General features: G+C 36.3%; 1 protein-coding gene and 1 non-coding gene across 8 annotated transcripts in view; one reads left to right on the forward strand and one right to left on the reverse strand.

Annotated features, from left to right (window-relative positions):
- hspg2 (heparan sulfate proteoglycan 2) overlaps positions 1-25,812 on the forward strand; it is a 145,449-nt gene extending 119,637 nt beyond the window's left edge. For 5 of the 7 annotated variants that reach the window (XM_067446098.1, XM_067446100.1, XM_067446099.1 and 2 more), the window contains 27 exons: positions 22-201; positions 911-1,171; positions 1,293-1,455; positions 2,564-2,661; positions 2,743-3,009; positions 3,188-3,300; positions 3,434-3,581; positions 3,809-3,925; positions 4,371-4,388; positions 6,578-6,662; positions 6,772-6,916; positions 7,006-7,108; positions 7,218-7,327; positions 7,648-7,756; positions 9,187-9,285; positions 9,376-9,597; positions 10,507-10,751; positions 10,846-11,017; positions 12,351-12,473; positions 13,530-13,586; positions 18,448-18,523; positions 19,824-19,902; positions 20,194-20,241; positions 21,710-21,780; positions 22,010-22,093; positions 22,184-22,290; positions 23,908-25,812. In XM_067446098.1, coding sequence (XP_067302199.1) covers positions 22-201; positions 911-1,171; positions 1,293-1,455; positions 2,564-2,661; positions 2,743-3,009; positions 3,188-3,300; positions 3,434-3,581; positions 3,809-3,925; positions 4,371-4,388; positions 6,578-6,662; positions 6,772-6,916; positions 7,006-7,108; positions 7,218-7,327; positions 7,648-7,756; positions 9,187-9,285; positions 9,376-9,597; positions 10,507-10,751; positions 10,846-11,017; positions 12,351-12,473; positions 13,530-13,586; positions 18,448-18,523; positions 19,824-19,902; positions 20,194-20,241; positions 21,710-21,780; positions 22,010-22,093; positions 22,184-22,290; positions 23,908-24,080 — 3,473 coding nt within the window. In that variant the 3' untranslated portion in view covers positions 24,081-25,812. The remainder of the gene's footprint in view (positions 1-21; positions 202-910; positions 1,172-1,292; positions 1,456-2,563; positions 2,662-2,742; positions 3,010-3,187; positions 3,301-3,433; positions 3,582-3,808; positions 3,926-4,370; positions 4,389-6,577; positions 6,663-6,771; positions 6,917-7,005; positions 7,109-7,217; positions 7,328-7,647; positions 7,757-9,186; positions 9,286-9,375; positions 9,598-10,506; positions 10,752-10,845; positions 11,018-12,350; positions 12,474-13,529; positions 13,587-18,447; positions 18,524-19,823; positions 19,903-20,193; positions 20,242-21,709; positions 21,781-22,009; positions 22,094-22,183; positions 22,291-23,907) is intronic. The other 2 variants (XM_067446103.1, XM_067446104.1) reach the window with 1 other exon arrangement.
- On the reverse strand, positions 12,214-12,288 carry trnaa-agc (transfer RNA alanine (anticodon AGC)). The gene has a single exon. It is a non-coding gene; the product is annotated as a tRNA-Ala (tRNA).
- Positions 25,813-26,202: the final 390 nt, after the last annotated feature.

The raw sequence follows: 26,202 nt of genomic DNA on the forward strand, positions 1-26,202 counted from the left end.
GCTCTTGTATCTTACCTAAAGGATTCCCAAAGCCCACAATCACATGGTCTAAAGAGCGGTCTTCTCTGCCTTGGAGACACAAGATAGTCGACAACAGCCTGGTCTTACCTAATGTGGGCCGTCAGGACTCTGGTCAATATGTCTGCAATGCCACTAACCACATGGGCACCAGTGAAGTCACCATCATGCTGGAAGTTGACAGTGAGCTTTAACCATTTATATAGATGATCATTTCTATTCCTTGTTCTTCTGATGCAAAAACATCATTATTTTACACATCAAAAGTTATTTTCTTAATATAAAAACAAAACAAAAAACCAAATACATGTACTTGAAGCAAAATCGTATAAAATATTAAGACTTAAGAGAAAAATGCATTTAATATGCATCCTTTATGAACAAATTTGGAGACCATGTCAAACATTTAGATATTTATCATCATCACTAAATTATACATACATTATATAATAAAATACATTTCTTATTCAGTATGTTTGCCAGAAAACAAATCTAAACATCCTTAAACACCATGACTGTACATTATTTCAACGTTTCTTAAGATATTAATACAATTATGATAATATATCTTGAATTAATGTATTTTGTTACTCAATGTCCAAGCTTGTTTTTTTGTTTTAACCATAAACCTCACAAAATTATGTGAGATTTAAGCTTAAAACAAGGTGCCAGCTGAGGATATACAAGTTCGCTAAATTACTTTTTGATTTATTTTGCTTTAGTTTAGATATTTATACTGGAAAACACTTTTTTTTTTTTTTCCTATTTTAACTACTGTCCAAATTCCTCAAACAAGTGTGAGGCATACTTTCCTGTTCTTGTAAAGCTCTCTGACATGAGCCAGCTGTAATTATCCAACATCCTCTAACTGACATTTCTTTGGTTGGAGCAGCCCCACCCTATGCCACTTCCTTGCCCGACGACGTGTCAGTGCGAGTGGGTGAAGTCATTCGACTGCAGTGCCTGGCCCACGGCACCCCACCCCTGCGTTATGAGTGGGCTAAGGTCAACGGCAGCTTGCCTCCTACTGCTCAGCTGCAAGGAGGAGACCTCCAGATCAACCTGGCCAAGGAAAACGATGCTGGGACATACAAGTGTGTGGCCAGCAACAAGGTTGGCAAGAGTGAAGCACTGGCCAAAGTCTCAGTCCGATGTGAGTATCGTCATTTCAGTGCATTCTCTCATACGTCATGCATTCCCCCAGTCTTATAAAGTGATCATCAGGTGAATTCTCACTGGCATTCAGCTTGACCTCTGACCCCTATGTCCTGCAGCACCCCTGTCGGTGAAAGTGTCCCCACAGGTGGAGGTGAAGGCTCTGGGCAGTGCTGTGGAGTTTACCTGTGCTGCTAAAGGAGGGTCTCAGATTGAGATTGAGTGGCTGAAGGAGGGAGGAGTTCTTCCGCCAAATCATCACATTAAAGATGGAGTGCTCAGGTCAGTGACATTATCTGATATAAACATTGACTGTTAAATACTTAAAGGGTTAGTTCACCCAGAAATTTAAATGTTCCTATAATTTACTAGCCTATCAAGCATCCTAGGTGTATATGAATTTATTCTTTCAGCCTAAAGCAATCAGAGTTATTAAAAAATAAAAAATAATCTTATAATTTATAACTGAATGTTATTCTAGATTTTGATGGCCAAAAGTGCATCCATCCATCATAAAAGTAATCCATACTGCTCCAGGGGGTTAATAAAGGCCTTCTGAAGTGAAGCTTTTTTTGTAAGAAAAATACTATATTTATAACTATAATCACTTGCTTCTGGTAACGGCCGAACAGTTCCGGCGGTAGAGAGAACTCTGGCCTGATGTATGAAGTATTGACGAATGCAGAAGATAGAGCAAAACAAACCACTAGTCATAAGTTGGAAGTCTAAAACAAGAATTTTTAAAAAGAAATGACAGAGGAGCTTAAGTTTCTTGCCCAGCCCTATTTTTTTAAACCACAAGAGGCAGAATTTTTTTTTTTATGTAACTCAGATTTTGTTTGGCTGAAAGAAAAGGTCATATACAACTAGGATGAGTTAACACACACACATATATATATATATGCATCTAACACTACAAATTGCTAACAAAGAAATTATGATTATTTACTTGTCTACCTAGCATATTACATTTTTGTGACTGGGTCATTTTTAAGTCTTGTGGTAACAAGGTTGTGCACAAGCTGACCTTTATAGTAACTAAAATAATTTAATATTTTAAAATATATTTAACAATAATTGTTTAGCAATTTTATACAAGTTCAACTTATTATATCAAAATGATGCCATTTTTGATTAATTTTGCATTTAATTGTTGGTACAGTCAAGAGAGACAAGGTCTTTGAAATGAGACAATAATACAGATATTTGACGTGATTAAAACTTGTAATAAATGTGTGTTTCTTGCTATATTTATGTTATGTTAAATAATAGAGTAATTACTATAAGATAAGGGATAGTTCTGACAATAAAATATATAATATTTGTGCCCCTAATGCTTTAAATTATACTGTGTATCCTTTATTTATAATCTTTGTTCATTTTTGTGCAGAATCGAGAACCTTGAACAAAGTAATGAGGGAATCTATACCTGCAGAGCTACAAGTTTGTTTGGACAGGCTCAGGACAGTGCTAAACTCACCATTCAAGGTCCCTTATAATAACTGAAATACAATATATTTCCAAACTAGACTTTAAAACCCACTGACGGGGAGCTTTTTGTCTTTACAGCTCTACCCAAAGTGAAGATTAACGTGCGCACATCAGTACAGACGGTGATGGTGGGCAACTCAGTGGAGTTTGAGTGCCATGCGATCGGTGACCCCGAGCCCACAGTGCGCTGGAGTAAAGTGGGAGGCTCTCTTCCTGATCATGTGGAAGTAAGGGGGAACATCCTGAGGATTGACCAAGTGACCGAATCAGATTCGGGACAGTACCGCTGCACTGCCACAAATAATGTTGGCTCAGAGCATTCCCATGTTGTCCTTAATATACAGTGTGAGTACATTATTATATCCAGGATGGTTATTATGTTTCTTTTGCAATTGTTTTTTTGATTTGCATTATGTAACACAACTATAAACGGAGTGTCATATTGCAATGCACAGTATTAAAGGGAAATGCTTTGGATGTATAGTAACCGAACACTGATTCCTGACACCTGTGCACTTTATAGCCTTGCCTCAGATTGCTGCACAGCCTGAGTCAAAGGAAGTGACAGTTGGCTCTGATGCGATCTTGCCCTGCATCGCATCTGGATACCCAGTCCCAACAATCACATGGTCAAAGGTAACGCTTATGTTTCATGGCTAAACTCGACCTTATTCATGACCAAAGTCCATATGTTCACACAGCAGCATATTACGCTTGTCAGTCCAGTTTAGAGTACTAAAGAAAGTGATTATTTGTCCTCATCTTACAGGTGGAGAATGAGTTGCCCTCGAAGTGCAGACAGGATGGACATGTCCTGACAGTCCCTGGTGTGTCCCACTCAGATGCAGGAACGTATGTCTGTACAGCTGCTAATAAGCAGGGGAAAGTTGAGGCCTTCACCAGACTCAATGTTCATGGTTAGTTATATATTATGCAAGTCTTTTCTATCTGCAGTTACACATCTTTTTGTCCAGTGTAGGTCTTAAGTGGCAATACTGCTTGTCTGTAATTGTGGCTTTGTGATGGCAGCACTGATTTCAGTGGAAAATAGACAAGTATAACCAACCCATGAGCTATTTCTTCCACTAAAGGGTTTCTGAAATGTTCTACTGCTTAACATTCAGTCTGTGTTCATGTCTTTCAGAGAGAGTGATGCCTCAGTTTACTCAGGAGCCACTCTCGTACCTCACACTGCCCACCATCAAAAACTCCTACAAAGCATTCAGCATCAAAATTACCTTCAGGCCGGACAATGCTGATGGTAAGGTCCCACAAAACTACAAGATATTTATTTCACTGCAACAAAGCTGTTTTAACTTCACTGTCATTACTTAAAAAAAGAATGTTGAAGGGATAGTTCACACAAAAATGAAACCGTATTTACTCACCTTCATGTTGTTTCAAACTAGTATGACTTTCTTCTGTGGAACAGAAAATTAGATGTTTCTGCTGGTCTTTTTCATAATGACTGCATAATCGAGAATCTCGCTTAAAGATTCTTCAAAATGTCTTATTCCACAGAAGAAAGTCATACAGGTTTGGAACATCATGAGTATTATAATTTTTAGTATAACTTTTTCTTTAAATCATGAGCAATGTTACGTGTACTAAATGAAGAGAGCACACTGTTTCTAAAATGTTTAGTCCTTGAATGTAAACTCAATTATTCTTTTTGTTCTTTACCCTCCTTCACCTTTGGTATGAAGGGCTCATTTTGTATGCCGGTGAGTCTGCTTGCTTGCCTGAGAGTGCCTGAGTGCACATGCTGTAAGATATAATAATGCTATGCAGCAGTGCAGCTCGGCATACTCTCATTGGGCCTTTAGAAGGGCCCTTATGAACATGTGCAGGCATGACAATAGATTATGATGTTCATCAAGGCACTTCTGCTTCTCATTGAGTTGGTTGCCGCATGATGCAGAATGTTATCATGAACTGACTGCAGCTTTTACCCATTTTAGTGACAGGTATACAGCATGTGTGCAAAGTTGTTGTTTTTTTTTTTGTTAATTTTTTTTTTTTAAATCCTGAAAAATAAAATAAATTGTTTTACAAGCATACAAGTTAATTTAGGCATCACAAAATTCTGTTGTGCAGTATTAAAACATATTTTAAAATGAATGAAAATTAGCCCATGATTTATTCACCCTCAAGCCGTCCTAGGTGTATATGACTTTCTTCTTTCTGATTAGTACAGAGTTATATTAATAAATATCCTGATGTTTCTAAACTTTATAATGGCAGTGAACGGTGCTCACGAGTTTAAAGCTCAAACAAGTGTATCCAGCCATCATAAATGTACTCCACACAGGGGGTTAATAAAGGCCCGTTGAAGTGAATCGATGGGTTTCTGTAAGAAAAATATCCATCTTTAAAACTTTATAAAGTAAAATGTATAGCTGCGGCCAGACCGCCTTCTGTATTCAACTTACGAAGAAAGTGTAACGCCTCTCGCAGTTCAAAAGGCTTGTGATATGTCCAACGTCATGCGTTGCGTCAGTTATGCTTTTTCTGTTAAATACGGAAGGTGGTCTGGCGGGAGCTAGATAACATTTAATATGAATATTTTTCTACACAAACCCATTAATTCACTTCAAAAGGCCTTGATTAACTTTATTTAGTAGCCGTGTGGTGTATGTTTATGATGGATGGATGCACTTTTTTTATTTTAAACTCGTGACCCCCGTTCATAGCCATTCCAAAGCTTGGGAACATCAGGTTATTTATTAATATAACTCCAATTGTGTTCATCAGAAATAAGAAAGTCATATACACCTAGGATGTCTCGAGGGTGAGTAAATCATGGGGTAATTTTCATTTTAAAATGATTTAATCAGTTAATGTTTTTAAAGATACACTTTTAAGTGAGCATTGGATGATGGCAAATGTAATCTAAATGTAAAAATGAGCATGTACAATTAAATAAACACTATCGACTGATACCAATAAATAGGGCTGCACGATTAATCAAAATACAACTGTAATCACATAGTGGGATTATCATGCTGCAAAGGCAGTACTATCAATAAATATAAAATGGCTAAAGTGCCCCTATTATAGCCTAGAAATCTAGACGCAAATTTAATCTGCCTCAAGTATCGTCTAGCAACTCTCACTACAGTTCTGAGCTGTAAAAACCAAACTCTGGTCCGGCCAATCACATCGTGTGTAGAGTCGGTGGGCGGGGCTTAACATAATGACGGCCGAGTTGCACTTGCGTGCTTCTAGTAAACACAGAAACTGGCGAACGGCTGTCTTTCGAATCAGCTTTGACCGCGACTCTGAAAGACTTGGAGTTAAGCTTTTCTCTGAGAAAAGAACAAAGAGCGGCACTGAAGTCATTCTTATAAACGGAAGATGTGTTCGGAGTTTAGCCGACCGGATACGGTGAAAGTTTGTATGCATGTAAACCTGTTAGAGACCTTCAAAGCTAAAGTAGGAAACATTAAAATAGCATAATAGGGCCACTTTAATATCTGAGGATATGGTAACATTATATTATGCATTCCTACATTAAATAAAATTGAAGATTGTTTCAGCAAGCTTATTATGGTACTTTTTGAATGCTGACTAATAACCCAGATGGCATGATCTTTACCAGTGGTTCTCAAAAGGTTTTGATTTTAAAGCACAGTACCATTTTTTAGGGTCACACCTATCATTTGAGAGCCACTGGTCAGTACTGACCCATCTGATGCCCATGTGATGGAGACGGGTCAGAGTCATGGCATGTGCCCATGCATGTGGCTTGCGTTGGCAGTGATTGGCATTGTGAGATGCTGAACATGGCAGCAGCTTTTCCCTCAGCATGCTGTTTTACTTTCAGCTTAAAAAAGGGCTTTGCGCATAGGTAAGCTCCATGGTTAGGTAGGGCGAATGCCGTATTGTACTTATTTTTTCCTTTAATGCCCAGGTATGATAATCTATAACGGACAAAAGAAGACCACAGGCGCTGACTTCATATCTTTTGGGTTGGTGGGCGGCCGTCCTGAATTCAGGTGCATTAATCAATATCACACCAAGCTCAAAGTACATTTAGCTTCTGAAACTAGATATAACATTGTCTTTTGATATGATTGTCCAAATGTGCACATTTTCCTTCCTCAGGTTTGATGTGGGCTCTGGGATGGCAAATATTCGTTACCCTACTTCGATTAAACTGGGCGAGTTTCACACAGTGCAGCTCTATAGGAATCAGACACAGGGCTCTCTTATTGTGGATGGAGAAGCTCCGATAAATGGAACCTCACAGGTGCACATTCGTCTCTGCTTATCCCTAATTAATATTCTGTGGTATCATGGCAGTAAAACAAATGGGAAACATGTTGTGTGTCCGAGCAGGGCAAATTCAAGGGCCTGGATCTGAACGAGGAGCTTTTTGTTGGCGGTTATCCAAACTATAGCATGCTTGCTAAAACTGCAGACCTCAAAACAGGGTTTGTTGGTGAGAAAACCCTTAAGTTATTCTGTGCCGTCTGAATTTCATAGGAAATTATCAGTTGTAGCTTTCTTATAAATTGCCTTCTTTCACTGAGTTTTGGTCTTTCTTTAAGGCTGTATCAAGCAGCTGATTATCCAAGGTGATGAGGTCATTTTCAAGGACCTTGATAAAAGTTCCACTGGAGTTTCGAATTGTCCCACCTGCAAGGATCGCCCATGTCAGGTAATTTTTCTGTAATAAGGCCAAAATTATTCTTTGAATCAGCATGTACAATTACCCCAGTATTTGAACACTTGTGTAAGTCACACAAAAATATGTGAATTTTATTGCTGAAGAAAAAAAAGTAGTACGTGATGCTAGTCCTTGGGACTAATGTCACTTTTCTAGGTACAAACCACAGTGATTTTAAGTCAATAAATAAAGTCAAAGACTTGTCTTAAATCATTTTTGTCTCTGTCACTCACTTTTTGGAGTCAGTGTATGTATTTTGTGTTATTGGCCTGTGAAAGACGATTACATGAAGTAATGTGTGTGTGTTTCAGAATGGTGGACTGTGTGTGGATTCTGTAGCCAGTCTCTACAAATGCAGTTGCCAGAGAGGATTCACAGGGACCAACTGCCAGCATCACTCCTCCTTGCACTGCCACACAGGTCAGAATAAAAAAAAAACAGGATCAGGATTTGTAAAACAACCAGCATCACTCTTCCTTGGCTTTGGTTTCCATCCAAAGTTGCGAATTTAACTTGTACGTTTGGAAGCGGATTTAAGCCTTACCTTGCGTTTGGAGGCGAATGTCTGGTGTTTGGGAGCGCAATTGTGCGAGACAGACTTGGAAAGTAATTATACCCAATCATTTTGATGACAGACTTTGACTGTCACCAACATTTAACATGGGGTGCAATGAAGTTGATCCACTGGTTAGTCCAGTTTTCCAATCACATGATCTGTGGAGGCAAAGTCACATGAGTTTTATTTTGCGCTTCGAGGGATTTATTTGGTAAATTGTGTTTTGATTGTACTTTCTTTGCATGTCTTCAGGTTAAAAATGGTCAGCACATACAGTACAGGCCAAACGTTTGGACACATTACTATTTCTAATGTTTTTGAAAGACGTTTCTTCTGCTCATCAAGCCTGCATTTATTTGATCAAAAATACAGAATTTTTTTTTAATATTGTGATATATTATTACAATTTAAAATATTTGGTTTTCAATTTATTATACTTTAAATTATCATTTATTTCTGAGATGCAAAGCTGAATTTTCAGGATCGCTACCCCAGTCTTCAGTGTCACATGATCCTTCAGAAATCATTCTCATATTCTGATTTATTATGACTGTTGGAAACCGTTCTAATATATTTGATGAATAAAAGGCTCAAAAGAACTGCATTTATTAAAAATAACATATTTTCAAATAATATAAATCTCCTTTACTATCAATTTTTTAATCAATTTAACACATCCTTGCTGAATACAATTATTGATTTATTTCAACAACAAAAAAAATGACTGACCCCAAATTACTGACCAGTAGTGCATATTGTTACAAAAGATTTCTATTTTTAAAACATTTGCTTTTTTTTGTTTTGCTTTTTTCTTTTTTTTTATTCATCAAAGTATTATAAAAAAGTATCACAGGTTATGAAAAAATATTAAGCAGCAGAACTGTTTCCAACTTTGAAAATGAATCATCATTAGAATGATTTCTGAAGGATCATGTGACACTGAAGACTGGAGGAATGATCCTGAAAATTCAGCTTTGCATCACAGAAATAAACGATCATTTAGTATAATAAATTGAAAACCAATTATTTAAAATTGTAATAATATATCACAATATTAAAAAATGTTTCTGTATTTTTGATCAAATAAATGCAGGCTTGATGAGCATAAGAAACTTCTTTCAAAAACATTACAAATAGTAGTGTCCAAACTTTTGGCCTGTACTGTGTTTTTTTTTTTTTATGCATATTTTTTTAATTTATGTGCATTATGCTTAATGTTGTTTCCATCCATTTTATTTTGTGATATCCAAAAATGTGCATAACTCATTATTCTTTCTGTTCTTAACTGCAACAGATGCCTGTGGACCAGATGCCACCTGCATTAACCGACCCAGTGGATTGGGCTATGACTGCCGCTGTCACTTGGGCAAGTCTGGAATGAAGTGCATGGACGGTAAAGCTCAATATCCATTCCCATTTAAAATTCCCAGAGCACTTTAAGGTCAACTGTGTTTCTCACTTACCCTCTTCTTGACAATCCCAGGTACTCTGGTAACAACACCATTGTTTGATGGAGACTTATCTTACATTGCATATCCTCCTCTCACTAATATCCATAATGACCTCCGCATCGAGATGGAGTTTAAACCCATGGATTTAGATGGGCTGATGTTCTTTTGTGGAGGCAAAAAGATGAAAGTGGAGGACTTTGTGACGTTATCTATGGTAGACGGACATGTCGAGTTCCGATATGAACTTGGTACAGGTGAGAGATCTGATGATCAAATCATGATGTATTCTTTATATTCTCAGGGTGATTAGCCAGCAGCCATATCACCCTGTAACCCAAACTGGTTTCCCACTGAAGCTAAGCAGGGTTGAGCCTGGTCAGTACATGGATAGGAGACCTCCTGGGAAAAGTAGGTTGCTGAAGGTAGAGGTGTTAGTGAGTCCAGCAGGGGGCGCCCACCTTGATGTCTGTGTGGGTTCTAATGCCTCAGTATAGAGACACTAGGCATGTGCCGATATCAGTTTTTCATGTTGCGATTAATTGCTGAAGTTTTATCACGATATAAGATATTATCCCGATATTGAAAGAAGTTGCAAAAAAAAGTGTTTCCATAGCATAACAGCTTTAAGAACTATTTTTGTAATAATAAAAAATAACTGAATGTTTAAATACAATAATGGACCAAAAATATATATAGCTCTGAGAAAAAAAAGAGTGTTTCACCCACCCTTTAATGACAACTTAAATGACAACTTGTCTGTCTGTCTGTCTGTCTAATCTAATCTCATTCAATTGATTGTCTCAATTTTGACATTGGTATGATTTAAATTGAGATGAATTTATGTGAATTTAGATTGATTGGGATCTAAACTTTTTACCATTGAGATAACTTGGAAAAATGTGTCCCAGTCAAGAAGATCAAGACCTCTGATGTGAGACAATATCACAATTTTAAGAGGATACAGACTACCTACTTTTCATGCTCGATTTTTATAATATATTTTTTAAATAATCTAGTTAATCTAATGTATCTTAAGTTATTACAAAAAAGTAATTGGACACAAAAGTAAAAAAGTACCTCCTCACTGGAGAGAAGATATTGAGACCTAGAAGATGTATATGGTGCAGTTCAAGCAAATTACGTTTTTCTTTCCGTGCTCTCAGGTCAAGCTGTTCTGCGCAGCCAAGAGCCCGTGTCTCTGGGTCAGTGGCATCGCGTGGTGGCCGAACGGCTCGATAAAGACGGCTCTTTGAAGGTGGACCATGCACGAGAGATCACAAGGTCCTCTCCAGGCAAGGCCCAAGGTCTTAATATCCACACACCCATGTATCTGGGAGGAGTGCCCAGCATGGACATCTTGCCCAAACCTGCAAATGTTAGCATGCTGTTTGATGGATGCATAGGAGAGGTGAGAATGTATTGCATTGAACTGTTGTTTCCATTACAGCCACAGTCATGTTTAGAAGTAAAATAGTTTCTTTTGGTTTTGTTTTTCTTTACAGGTCTTCATTAATGGAAAGAAGGTGGATCTCTCATACAGCTTCACTGTGAGCAGAGCCATCAGCCAGTGTGAAGAAGGCAGCCCATGTGACCGCATGCCTTGTGTTCACGGAGGAACGTGTATGGCCAGTGCTGAGTATGAGTACCAGTGCCTCTGCCCTGAAGGATACGAGGGTGAGTTGATCAACCAGCTTTCATGGAGTGAGGCTTAATATAAGATGATATATTATATTATATTAATTATATTATATTATATTATAATCTTATATTATTTTATATTATATTAATTATATTATATATTATATTATATTATATTTCTATATATTGCTGTAGTGTCAATAGGAAATATCAGTATATATTTTCAAACATTCCTTTTGCCATTAATTGTAATAATCCGGTGAGATTTGTATATGCACAATGAGTCTGACAGTAGCTGGTATGATCTGATCTCACCATCATCGAGTCTGTCTGTGATTACATGAAGAAACTAGAGACAGACTAAATCCAGAAGAACTATGGAAACATCTCCAAGAAGCTTGAAGAAACCTTCCTGTAAAGCTACAGTACTGTGGAAAATGTTGCAAAACCAAAAAAAAAATAATAATCCACATTTGTGTAACCACCCTTTGCTTTTAAACCAGCTTTTGGCACATCGTTTTCCAGGTAGATTTGCAGGTTGGTTTATTCAAGCATCTTGGAGATGTTGCCACATTTCTTCACAGGTCCTTTGTAGACAGCTTTTGACTTGCCACAACGCTCACTCACATCCAGGGTAGGCAAATGTCAGCCGTTAAGGTGAAATGATGTCTATACTATTACGTACAATTCATCGTCTTGCTCCGGAGGAAGCTATATGAATATTTGCCGTGACCCGTGTGATGTCACAGGTCACCCAATATCAAAACAAGCTGTTTTTTGGAGCTTGATTATATGCTTTGTTTATGATGAGGAGGTCATTTTAAGCTATGAAACTTGCAGGATGCTTTAATGGTACAAAATAAAGTTTTCTTATATGTCAAAAAATCAAGTAAAATTTGAGTTCTAATGTCATGGCTTGTTCAGCACTTGTTAGTTTAAATAAAAACCATTTCGCAGTCTGGGTGTATTCTGCGATAACTACCAACTAAAATGTAAAATGTGTACCCATTTTATCCTCTAAAATTGCCCAACATTTGTATTTAATAGAGATATTGGTATTGATATTGACCAGATAGTCCTTTGTATTGTACTGTCAAGGTTGAAAGGAAGTTTAAGGTTAAGGCTCTGAAAATCCTCATTATTACATTTACATTTATGCATTTGGCAAACGCTTTTATCCAAAGCGACTTACATTCCATTCAAGGTACACATTTTACATTTTTGCCAATTCTTGCTTTCCCTGGGAATCGAACCCATGACCTTGGCGTTGCTAGCGCCATGCTCTACTCATTGAGCTACAGGAAAGCATATTACGTTTTATTTCTAAGAAAAGTTTCATCCAGATTTTTTCTTGCTTGGTATTTTTCAGGTGACCGCTGTGAAATAGTGAGGGATACCTGTCGAGATTCTTCTCAGTGCCAGAATGGTGGCAGCTGTGTGAAGAACCAGTGTGTGTGTCTGGCCGGATACACAGGCCAACACTGTGAGAAATGTAAGTTCAGATGCTAGATGCTTAACCCATTGTTTTGTTAACCCTTTGTACATATTATCTTTGCCCTCCAATTAGCAACTGCATTGCTGCAAATGTAGGTGTATTGTTCACTTTTTTTTTTGCTGTGTTTTCTATTATATTGTACATAATTATCAGCTCTTTCTATTCAAAGTCAACTTTATCATTAAAAACATATAAGGGGAGAATGGTGCTAGTTCTTATATTTATCAATGTAGGCTTATTTTTGAAGCACACATACCACATTTGAAGCACAATAAAAGCTAATGCACATTTCCACTGTTATTGCCATGATAAAAGAAAAAAGAAAAAAAAAGATTCATTGAACAGATGCAGTTCACTTGTGACCCAAATAGATATACGAGCAGAAAAATGATGATGTTGAAATGTTAGTGTGGGGAATTCTCAAAAATTATTATAGCCCCGGTCTCCCATATTAGTGTTATTTTAGTATTATTCATAAACTATTATAGTATTTATTAATATTCTTAATTATATTTAATATTACATTTAATTTCACATATTTAACATTCAGTCTTTTTAGCTTTTAGTTTTAGCAAATTAGTTTTTATTTTATTTCATATATCTTTTCTCAGTTAATGGAAATTATTTTTTTTTATTATTTTTAGTTTTGGATAACTATAACAATATTGTTCCATACAACTATTATCCATTAAATATCTTAAATAATGTTATTTAAGATGAGATAAATGCAGCTAACTAATGCCAATATATGTGCAATGTGACTTAAATTACTGATATTCTTTCTGATATTCTGATACCATTTGCCTCATTTGTCATTTAACAGAATTCACTAAAGACATTTCTCTGTAGTGTCATAGCATTAAACTGAAGCACAGCTGTAAGTGATTCATCATAAAGCACCATAGGGAAATAATTGTCCGTTCTCCATAACATACCGTATCGACATCAGTCAGGCTGCCTAACGTCATCCAGCAGTGGCGTGTTGGCCGGTGAAAGGCCACGTGTGAATGTATCTCACCCCTGCACTTTCATGGCTATATCCCACACACACAGGGCAGGAGTCCAGCTTCACCGAGGCACTGTGGAGTTTGGAGGGTAGTGGGGGAAATGGTACAGTATGACTGCAATCTGCCTGACACGCTCGTCACTAACCAGGGGAGGGCGTCCTCCTCAGGGCTCCCTCAGCCCATCTAACACCACAAATAAAATGACAACAAACGGCTACAATGGGTGGGGTGTGGGGGGTGAGCAAGACAGGAAGTGAAGTATTTTAGGGATCTGTTTACAGAGCTTTTATTAGGACCATCAGAAAGTCAAGCACATTTCTGATAAATGCTTTCATTGTGATACATATTTTTATTTTGAATTTTTTTAATTTATCCTGATGAAAGTAAATTAAAAGGGATACCTGAGTTAAGTTTATTTTACTTTAAAATTCTTTCAAATATTTGTCAGTGGGGTAAAAAATGTTTTCTGAAAGATCACGTGACACTGAAGACTGGCGTAATGGCTGCTAAAAATTATTTATTGATTTAGTTATTTTAAATTGTTTTAATATTTACAGTACTTCTAGTTTGACTGTATTTTTTTATCAAATAATTGCAGTCTTGGTAAGCATAAAATACTTCTTACAAAAACATCTCATCAACCCGAATCTTTTTTACAGTAGTGTATGTATAATGATTTAATGAATGTCTAATAGGTGCTTGACTTTTCTGTAAATATTCAAAAGCAAGAAAATGCGAACAATGTATAAAAGCTTACTGATACCAATGCCTTGTAAAGAGATCCCTGAAGTAATGTGCTATCAAAAGGAATGGTCTCATCTGCACTCAATTGGTTACTGTGTCCTCTGTGAAATTTGAATTGTAATGTTGAGGGGGAATTCTGTGTTTTCGTTATAAAACGCTGAAGGTTTATGGTACTTTTTGGTTCTGTTTTTGTGGGTAATGTTACAATTGTGACGGTTGCAACACTGTTTCTTAAGGAAAACATATACATAGAATTCCCCTTTAGCATCTCCTGAGGCGTCTTGTCCGGTCAGACGCTCAGCCTCTTGCTGCAGAATCTCTTTCTCATTAAATCCATGTTTCTCTTTGTTGCGAAACCAACATCTTTTCCGCACTGCCGCTTTCACCTACAGTAACGTCTGTAACAAAAATGTCCTCACACTGAACAAACACATGTTTTTAGTTACTAACCACCGAATGTCCTTCGTTTACACACTTGAGCTAACTATAAAGGTGAGTTTACGTCCAGAAACATTGAGCATGAAGCACTTATTGACGAGCACTCAACTGCCCGAGGGTTTTTACGTGGTTCGAGAGAATGCTTTGTGAGGAATGCACAGTGTTGTGCTCAACTGTCAATGTTACTTCAACAGCAGTGTGTATTTGCATTTATTTTTATTTATCTCATCGAGATAAATCAAATGTATGTTGGATTTTATGTTGTCTTTTTTATTGCTCATGATGCACATATTTGTATTTTTCTCACAATGCAACACGCCTGATATTTGGGATCACGCATTTTTAACTCATAAAGATAAAAAGTAAGTCGGATGCGATTTTAAGGTACAGTAAGCGATTTATGAGATCAGACTGAGCACCACAACACACTTGTAGCCAATCAGCAGTAGGGGGTGTGTCCACTCGTAATGGGAGTGAACAAGAGGGAGATTTGAAGAAAGCCTGTTGAAAGAGAGATGGCGGAAAGACATTACAAAAGAGAAAAGGTCAGAGGAATATCAAATAATAAAAAAAAAGAAGGGTTATAATCAGGCAAGAGTTTTAGGAGCTGCTGGTGAGAGCGGAAAGGCCTGAAAACAGACACAGAGGTTTGCGTTGCTTCTTCAGCTACTCATTGTATGTATTTTTTGGGGGGCGTAACAATGAAGGGAGGGGTGTGTCATTTTGGGCTGATTTCAAATATCAACAGTGTTTCTCAAAATTGCTTACTCAGGGTCCCCGCGGAGTCTTAAAAAGTCTTAAAAAGTATTAAATTTCAGAATCAAAATATAAGGCCTTAAAAAGTCTTAAATTCGCGGAAGCATTGCGTTCTAGGTCTTAAATCATGTTAAACAGGTCTTAATTTTCCTACGTCCATGTAACGCTACCTCATTGAAACGCTCTCACGTCCCGCAGCACGCGAGCATGTGTGTGTGTGTTTGTTCCGTGGTGTTTGTAGTTCTTTCTTTCGCTAGGCTAGACCAACTATTGTTCGCTCTATTACAACTACAAATTAGGCAAGCATGCCACGTGTATTGCAGCCAATCAGCTTTCGTGTTATTGGCACGAGCCTCTTTCTGATCGTACCTCACAGACGCATAAAACGGATTTTATTCTTCAGCTGAGTCTGACGGTTCTTGCAGTTCCGCGATCATGAACGCAAAGGCGAATCTTTCTCACCATCTTGCATAATGACCAAATAAAAGTATAATATACCCGATTGCACTAAATAGAGTTAATAACAGTGATGCAAACGCCGAACTCCGATGTCAGACTGTAACGTTATGTGTTTGCTGCCTGTCAGCGCTCGCGCGAGTGTATTGAATGTGTTATTTTTAGGCTCATTAGCCTAACGTTACTCTTGAACGATCAAATGTACACATTATGCATATGTCTATATCCTGATTTGAGTTAAAAAGTGTGGGAACTGTCAGTAAGTACTGGATCTGGGCATTAAAGCTCTCAAAGTGAAAGCAAACTAATATAGCTTAACAACAACACAAACGGGGAAACAGCACTTACACTTAAAGGAACACTCCAACTGTTTTAGAAATCGGGCTTATTCTACTTTGCTACATTTAGATGTGTGGGGAAATGAATTTTAAGCTAAGCTAGCGGCCACCCTGCCAAACTAAAACAATGCATGCACTGAGACAAATGCATTTGCCGACATATCTAAATGGGGTTTATCCAAAAGAAGTTGAATAAGCCCTATTTCTAAAAACAGTGGAGTGTATGCATCTTTATATGCACTTTGTATGCATCTTTATGTTGTATTTATTTTTCCTATTGTCATTTGTTTATAAGTATATATTTTATTACTGACCGATTACTTGATTACGTAATTACTTAATAACGTTTTACTTATATTAAGCAATTGCTTATTGCTCTGGTTGGTCATATTTCCCACCCCAAGCGATCGTGTTATTAAAGATAGATAGTGCACTACTGGAACAGCCTTTGTTTTTGTAATATGCCTACCAAACAAGATTCATGCATTTTGTTAGTTTTATTGCCATGTGTGATCATTGTGCATCTAACATAATAATATGGTTAATGTTGCATCCTAATTATGAAAAAATAAAAATGTATGAAAGTGACCACCACCACAAAAAAAAAAAAAAAAAAAAAAAATATATATATATATATATATATATATATATATATATATATATATATATATATATATATATATATATATATATATTAGGGCTGGGTATCGATTCAGATGTTCAGATTCAATTCGATTTTGATTCACAAGTCCTCAAATCGATTCAATTTTGATTCAATTCGATTTTCGATTCAACTCAAATGAATATAGATTTAATACAAATACTGTAGGTATTTATAAAAAAGAACAGTGAACATAAATGTGTAATTAAAAAGAAATGAAGAGCCACAATCATGTATGTTAAACTTTTTATTTTAGGTACACCTGAGTACATTAAAACAGAACGCATCTCTATATTTCAAATCCATACAATTGTTAAATGCAATTTTGATGCAACTTTATTTTAAAAAAAAATTATCTGAGAAGTATTTTATGGATGTTTTGATATATTTATTCTAAAACATAAAAAGCTAGGATATTGGATGTTTTTTTATAGCAATTTTCAGTACACGACAAGCTTTTCTTGCAATTTTGCTGCTCATGTGTGCAAATTTACTTTTCATACATGAGAAATGCGTTCATAATTTTTTTAGTCTATGGGTGAGTAGTTGTCGTGGTAACGGACAACAATACCTTAACTGACTTAAGTTGACTGTGGACTAACTATTATTAGAGGAAATCTGTTTATAATATAAGCTATTAGGGTTTGAATCATTATAATTTGAATATGTCTATAATGGCTAACGTACATGCTTAAGTGACTGCTCAAGTTTGATCCTAATGCAAGGCAAGCATTCGCGTGTATGTAATTATTTTTAGCAGTTGTGTGCTCGGCTGTGTGTGTGTTGTCACATCAAATGGTTCCGCATATTTTTAGTATTACTACAGTATTTCACCTCAGCATTATAAAAGGCGACAATGCACCGGAAGCTGCCATTTAAACACTGAATGGATAAATGATGTGCGCCTCTTGCTCCTTTGTAAGATCGCGCAAGGCAAATGGGTGACATCTAGTGGAGAAGACTAGTAATTAGATTTACGTTAAGCTTATGTTCAATGTTAGCGGAAATAAATATTTTAAAAAATCGATTCATGGCCTTTGAGAATTGATTCTGAATCGACCAGATTTTAAAAACCGATTAATCGCAAAATCGTTTTTTTTTTTTTTGCCCAGCCCTAATATATATATATATATATATATATATATATATATATATATATATATATATATATATATATATATATATATATATATATATATATATGCTAATCCTGGTGGGATTGAGCTATGAATAATAAGTTCACTAATACTTTGTTCAATTTAAAATAAATTAAATAATATAAGTTTAGGTAATTTAGTGATTCTGGATTTCTTATGCATGTTTTTTTTTATTGCGCAATATAGGTCTTAAATTTTATTCATAATGGTCTTAAAAAGGTCTTAAAAAGTCTTAAATTTGACTTGGTAAAACCTGCAGATACCCTGTTACTGCACCTTTAATTTAGTCACAGGTCAGTTCTGTTCATTGTCTGTTTATTCTGCTATTTGATGGAGCTCCACAGGGTGGCAGTAGAACCCAGAAAGTTGGCATCTCTGAAGTTTGAGATTTGTTTTTTGGTTTCTCTTTTGCAGACTCTCCCATTGAATATTCTGCATATTTTCAAAGAGATGGATATCTGGCCCTTCCAAAGCCCATGTTCCCACGAAGGTGAGGGCACTCCATATGAACTGTGTTCAATGTTCATTTAGACTTAACTGACTTAATTAGACATTTAAATGAATGCTGTCAAGTTCATTAGTTTTTACCATAGGGAACTTGGGTTACACTTTAGTTTAGGGTCCAATTCTCACTATTAACTAGTTGCTGTTTAATATGACATTTTGGCATTTTAGGATAGTTCACCCAAAAATGAAAATTATATATTTATCTGCTTACCCCCAGGTCGTCCAAGATGTAGGCAACTTTGTTTCTTCAGTACAACGCAAATAAAGGTTTTTAAAGGGTTAGTTCACCCAAAAATGAAAATTCTGTCATTAATTACTTACCCTAATGTCATTCAACACAAGTAAGATCAACACGTTCATCTTCGGAACACAAATGAAGATATTTTTGTTGAAATCCGATGGCTCAGAAAGGCTTTCATTGACACCAATGTCATTTCCTCTCTCAAGACCCATAAAAGGCACAAAAGACATCTTTACAAAGCCCATCTCACTCACTGTAGTGAGATGGGCTTTGTAAAGATGTCTTTAGTGCCTTTTATGGGTCTTGAGAGAGGAAATTCTACAATCGTTTTATGAAGCAACGAGAATAGTTTTTGTGTGCAAAAAAAACTAAATAACGGCTTGTATAGTGAACAGTGTCGAACGACATTAGGGCAAGTGATTAATGAGAGAATTTCCCTTTTTGTGTGAACTAACCCTTTAACTACAACCCCTGTTGTAACTACAACCCTTGTACGTCACATTGATGCCTAAAGACACAAAGCGATCGGTGTTGTGCGAGAAACCAAACAGTATTTATATATTTTTTTTCCTCTAATATGCCAAACAGCCTTCAGCGCGTGATCACTTCCATTAAGTGAGGTCAATACACGACACTTGCGTAAACTAGGCCATATTGTGTACATTGTACATTGACCTCACCGGAAGTGCTCTTACGCTGGTTGGAGTTAAAAATCTTCATTTGTGTTCTACTGAAGGGTCAAGGTCAACTGTCTTTGATGCCCTGGGGTTAAGCAGATAAACATTTTTGGGTGAGCTATCACTTTAATGCCTTCAGTTTAATGCCCTCAAGTATCTTACCCAATACCTAAACTAAACAAGTACCTTACTAACTATAAATAAGTAGTAATTAGGAGTTACTGAGGCAAAAGTCTTAGCTCATAGTGAGAATTGGACCCTAAACTAAAATGTGACCAAAACTAGTTTTGAATCCGGAACCTTCCTTTAAAGGTTTCTTGTATTTTAACGCTGTCCAACACTATTGACGGTTTGATTTGTTTCAGTGCTCCTGACTCTCCAGAGACCATTGAGTTAGAGATCAACACTGTGTCTAAAGACGGACTCATCCTATGGCAAGGAGTGGTATGTTTGGGACACGTGCACTCAAGGTCCTAAATTAATTAAACACTTACTGGCCAAAAATATTTCTTGAGGGCCATATTTCTTTCAAGGCACCCCTTTTTTACATTTAATTTTGTACCATGCATATAATCATATTCTGAAATATTTACATTTCACATTCAGCCTCATTTAACTAAACTGAGTGAAATGAGCTTGGAGCTGGTTTGGAATATGCTTTTGTCTCACCTCTAAAGCACATTTTAATGGCTGCACTGCATGTTTGCCTGGCTAACTCACCTTCATCCTCCTCAGGAGCCTGCAGGCGCTCTAAGCCTCCATAAGAAGCATGCTAGTATAAAGGTATCCACTCTTCACAAGCAGTCAGAGACACAAGAATGTCTGCATTAGCGCAGACATATCATTATCTCAGAAGATAACATTTTTGCTGTAATGCAATATAATATAGCTTTGACCTTTACAGCACTTGCACAACAACATACATACATTTTGACAACAGCCCTTCTTATATTTACCTTTGATTTATCAGACGCATTTGTCACTCACAGTGCACTAATTGCTGGCACAGCTGCTCAAGAGAACAATTATATTAAAGAGTTCATTTTTTGTTACATAACTTGGTTAATCACTGCCTGTTAACGGTGAACTCATTTGTAAATGACACACTCAGGGATTGTCAATCAAAAAATACATTTGACATAATTTATTGTCTGCATGTGTTGTGTGATTTTCAAATTTGTTCATCACATAATTAGCCTTATGTTTGCATATTTATCACCTGCTTTTCCACCTGTTTAATCAACACAGCTGTGTTACTGCAACAGTTGATCACATTCATTTAATACACAAATAAGGTACAAAATAGGGCCTGAAGGTTGTTTCACCTTCAAAAATTGCTGACTGTTAATCTCAAAACTCTGTGTTAATCAAAAACATATTTTACATGTTTTTGATTAAGATTATTTAATTAAACTTTTCCTGCAATTGATTTAATTTCAGCAAATTGTCATACATTTGATGTTTAAAACTAGCTTGTAGGTTACTTTTCCTAATGTCATTTGACACCAAAGAGTTCCATATATGTGAAAAGTGGCATTATTCCCAGATTTCCAAATCTTGTACATCATGTTATGAAAATTAAGACAATCTAAATACATGTTTGTTTTTAATTACTGTTTATATATAAACATATGAGAAATATTATTCATAGATACATTTTCATCAGTATACACTACTGGAAAAAATAAAATAAATGCTGTTCTTTTGATATTTCTAAAAATGTATCAGTTTCCACAAAAATAAGCAGTTTTACCTGTTTTAAACATTGATAACAATTAAATGATTTTAAACACTAAATCATACATATATATATATTTCTGAAGGATCTGAAGTGACACTGAAGACTGGAAAAATTGCTGCTAAAAAAATTCAATTGAAAGTTCAAAGAAAACAGTTATTTACAGTATATTGTAATATTTTACAATGTTAATTTGTTAAATAAATAATTACAGCTTTGGCGAGCATAAGAGACTTTCAAAAACATAGAAAAAATCTTACAGACCCCAAACTTTTGTACGGTTGTGTATATCATTATTTTGTTTGTTTGTTTATTTATTACAGTGGGATTAATGTTTTTAAATGAAAATGTCTTAGTAGCTGTAGTATAGAAGTGATTCAGTTGCCGAAACAGAGATCCACACCCATTTCTGACATGCAACATTGTGTCATTTTGACCTGTGGTTTGCATCCATATTCCTTCCCAATGACTCAGAGAGACTGACTTGAATATTTCACTGAAAATACTTTCTAGGAGCAGGGACATCAAGGAAAGGGGAAGGACTTCATAAGTCTTGGTTTACAAAATGGACATCTTGTGTTTAGGTGAGTAAATGAGAACATTTGCACACTAATAAACCACATGGGTTTGTGGGTAGAGAGAGTATATGATATAGTGACATTATAATGACCTGACATTTAATCTGGCTAAAAAAAAGACAAAAAAAAGGGAGGTTTCATTTTGTTCTTAGCTGCTACAACTACGTATTAGTTGCTTACTGATCTAGATCAGTCCTTTTTAGCTGGTCATAATGTGCCGTTGTTTCTCTGATAGTTACCAGCTGGGCAGTGGAGAGGCTCAGATTCTCTCCAGAGAGCCTGTCAATGATGGGCAGTGGCACATGATCACTGCAGTTCGGTAATGCTCCTTAACGCTCCAAACCATTATAGAAACCATAATAGGTTATAAGAAAGATAATTGTGAATGTTCTTTACATGCCTTGAACAGAACGGGTAAGCAGGGCTACCTCCAGATCGATGGAGGATCTGTCGTCCAACGTGGACAATCACAAGGAAAAAGCATCATGGTGAACACCAAAGGCAACATATACTTGGGTAAGGATCATATAACAATTGCATTTGTTTTCTTGTAGCCTACTAAGCAGAGTACTGTGATGAAGATGTGTCCATTTAGTTGTCTATTAAAGGCCCACTGAAGTGCCTTGAAACGCACCGCATTATTCAATGTGTTGACGTGATTTCCCCTGAAACGGCTCCAGCTTTTAACAACTCCTCCCCTTTTTTGAAACAGCCAATAGCGTTGCGTCAATATACAGTTTGAGTAGAGCCTTTCAGTTTGGTAAAGCCAGTTTCCTCTAACCGTTTATCATCATAATCTCCTCCATATCGCTTTGAAATGCAGCATTCTGTGCAGAATTCAAATGGGTCCGATATGTTTTGTTGTCTGTGCGGACTCACACATATGATCCACGCTGCGCTCTCGTGTCTGTAGTCTAAATTAAGACCAGAGCCGTTGGTGTGTGCGCGCTGCTGTGGTGTGTGAAACTAACTTGAAACCAGACTTCATTCGCCTCAACTGAAAGCATATTTACACTGAATCATTTCCTATCGCATATATAGTGTGCTATGTGCCTTTCACCATGTAGAAATGAGTAAATGTGTGAACAAGTGACTGATTTCAGCCGCAACTTCAGCAGTGTAGGACTGAAAGATTCTAAAGAGCATTTTGATTGGACAGAAGATTTGACGAGAAAATGAAGTCTGCAATGATGTCATCAAAATCTGTAATTCGTTTTGATGGAAGTGAGAGACTGTACATTTTGAATGCTTATATCTCCTAAATACAAATTTTGTCATTGTTTTGGAACATACCAGCTTATCCATAACCTTAAGACTAACATAGTCATACTAAAAGCTAAAAAACTTTCAATTTTGATTTCACTGGGCCTTTAAGGTCCACAATGTCAGCCATGCAGTTTGTAGGCAACGTAGCCAAGAAATTCTGTACAAATAATATATATTATTATTTATATATATTATAATATATATTCAGCTTTGCATCATAAGAATAAATTATATTTAAATAAAAAAGTTATTTCAAATTGCAATAATATTTCACACATTAATAGTACTATTATTGTTTTACCATATTTTTGATCAAATAAATGCAGCCTTTGTGACTTAAAAACATTTTTTTAAAAATCTCACCATCCCTAAACTTTTAAACAGTAGTGTATATATTTTTTGTAGTTTGAAGAATATATATATATATATATATATATATATATATATATATATATATATATATATATATATATATTATAAAGCATTGCTCTCTGTAGAAGACATTGGGATTTATTACAAAAGTCAAGACACTATAGGCAAAAATTATAATTTTTATTTACAAATTAACTTTTTTCTTAAGTTTAAACTTAAACACAAATATTGTCAAAATGTTATTTAATAGATATTTAACTTTCCGCTAAACATACAGGAATATTTGCTTCCAGATTTATTCACACAACCATATACCCAGTTTCTCAATTTGAATGATACTTTCGGAGCAACTTGGCTCTATTTCTCTGCAATATGTGAAACATGTCTTATGTTCTGATGCCCCCTAGAGATGACATATAGAAATGGCTTTTCCTTGTAAAAGAAACTCATAACCATTTGAATCTGAGTGTAAGATTGTTTGTATTTGGACTTTAGGTGGGGCTCCAGACATGAATACATTGACCGGCGGGAAGTACTCCTCGGGTATCACGGGCTGCGTGAAGAACCTCTCACTGATGAACGCTCGACCGGGAGAACAGCCAGCGCGACCTATTGACCTGCAGGTCCACGCAGAGGAAGGCATCGGCGTGGAGCGCTGCTTAACATAGACGCAGTACTAAAACACTACCAGAGACTACGGAAAAAGAACCCTCATCCACATTCACACTGAGAATCTTGCATTTCTCAGATGCTTACAGGACAAACTACAGTCACACTTTAAGAGACACACACTGATATGTGTTTCTTGGTGCTTCACCGCAACCAAAAAAAAACTAAACACACATACACACATGAAAGGATTCTTTAAAACCAAAAAAAAGAGAAAGAAAAATTAATGATATTAACAAGTCTTCAATTTTTCTGTGTTTTATGCTCAATGAAGGACTTACAGCTCAGTTTACATGCTCCGAACAGTAGCTTTTTAGCCATGAGAAAAAGATGACAAAAGGTTTTAAAAAATAAACATGATGAGCCTTCTATGGTGGGTCAGATCCTATGGAATCGGAGATGTTTTTACAGCACTGAATTTTTATTTATAAGCATATTAATCTATATATATATATATTATATTTGTGGGGGGAAATGCAAGATAACAATAACCTGCTCATTTGTTTTCCTAGCAGTGATTCTTGGCTCTAATATTGCGTGTCTGAGGTGCCCGAGCTGTGTTAATACTTGAAGACTCCGTTTTACTCTGTATTAGGGCCGGTGCGGGCGAGCATGCTTAGATACCACGAGGAACGGGTCTCTGTGAGGTCACAGCACAGGAGACATCATGATGCATCTCAGGTGAAGATTGTTGATTTAAAAAATAAATTGGGAGATCGTATATATACAGTGTAAACTGTATATATTTTACATGATATACCTTCCATGTTTGGTAACATTATGTCTGGTGAATGTGTCTGGTAGTAACAAGCAAACATATGGTGCTAAATTCAGACATGACAAAGGCAACAAAAGAAGAACATAACCATTGTTTCAGCATCATGTAATATTTACATCTCTGGATGGGTCTTGCTTGTTGTAAGTAATAAAAGCCACAGCTTTACAATAAAATCAAATACTGGTTACTGGTTACAATCCCTCAACAAGTCAAAGTATTGGGACTGAAGTTAATTTTAGTCAATTCTAGATTAAAAATGGATGTGATATCTCTAAATAGTGTTTTTTTCTCTCTTCATAACAGGACTAGAATTATTAAAATTAATGTAGTGGATCTCAAATGTTACAGAAAACACATTGCAGCAGTTTTTTAAATGTATGTTTTTTTCAGTCTCATCTATTTCTCAGTTTTGCTGTTAACAACCTCACTAACATTTTTTTCATGATAGTTTTGTAAAAAGGGTTTAGGCGTCTTTACATTCATATTCTGTATGAGTCTTACACAATGTGGATTGAACAAAGGAAGAAACGTGTATGTCATCTTCCAGACCCTCCGGAGGGTTAATGGAGAACTGCTACATCTACGACGTACCGTTCAGGTTTATTATCTCAATCAGAACATGCAGGAAGTGAAGGGCTCTCATTGCACAGTGAAAATGAGCAGGTCTGAAATTGGAGAACAGAGAGAGGGGGCAGAATGCATAATGAAAGGTCTACAGATGAAATGAAGGGTAGAAATCTGCCTAGTGAAACCCCTCTTTTACTAGTGCTGTGACTTGAAGCTCTAAGGAGCATGCTCGCCCACATGGGCCAGACAGGGCTCAAAGGTCACCTAGGCCCTGTGTGTCTTTTTCACCATTTTATATGATTAAGGCTTGTTTGTTAATTTTCTTTAAACGAAAAAGAGCATTACTGCTTGATTAAAGTTGCTTCACTTTTATTATTATTATTTGATTCTGTCTTTTGTCATCACTGATTTCTGAGCCTGAAATGGCTTTAAAGCATCTCACAAGCTGGTGTGTTTTTTTTTGTGTGCTCATTTTAAAAGTGTCGTATGCTTACTGCACCACTCAATCTGTGCTTTTGTTTGAGTTTTGATATTGAGATCCCATAGGATATCAAGATTGCAGAGGGATCCTGTTCTGTTTCAGTAGGTGGAGTAATTGTCCCACCCTAGTATACATGACTTTGTGAGTTTACTGTTTGACAGGCTGGAACCAATAGCCTCTTAAAAGTTGCTTTTCATGTCAGTTCAACCCCTATGACTGTAGGAATTTTCTTGATAAGTAAAACATTTTAATGTAAACATCTCTTATTAATTGAGGTTCATTGTTCTCCTGTTCT

Source organism: Pseudorasbora parva, chromosome 6, assembly GCF_024679245.1.
Source record: "Pseudorasbora parva isolate DD20220531a chromosome 6, ASM2467924v1, whole genome shotgun sequence".
NCBI lineage: Eukaryota > Metazoa > Chordata > Actinopteri > Cypriniformes > Gobionidae > Pseudorasbora > Pseudorasbora parva.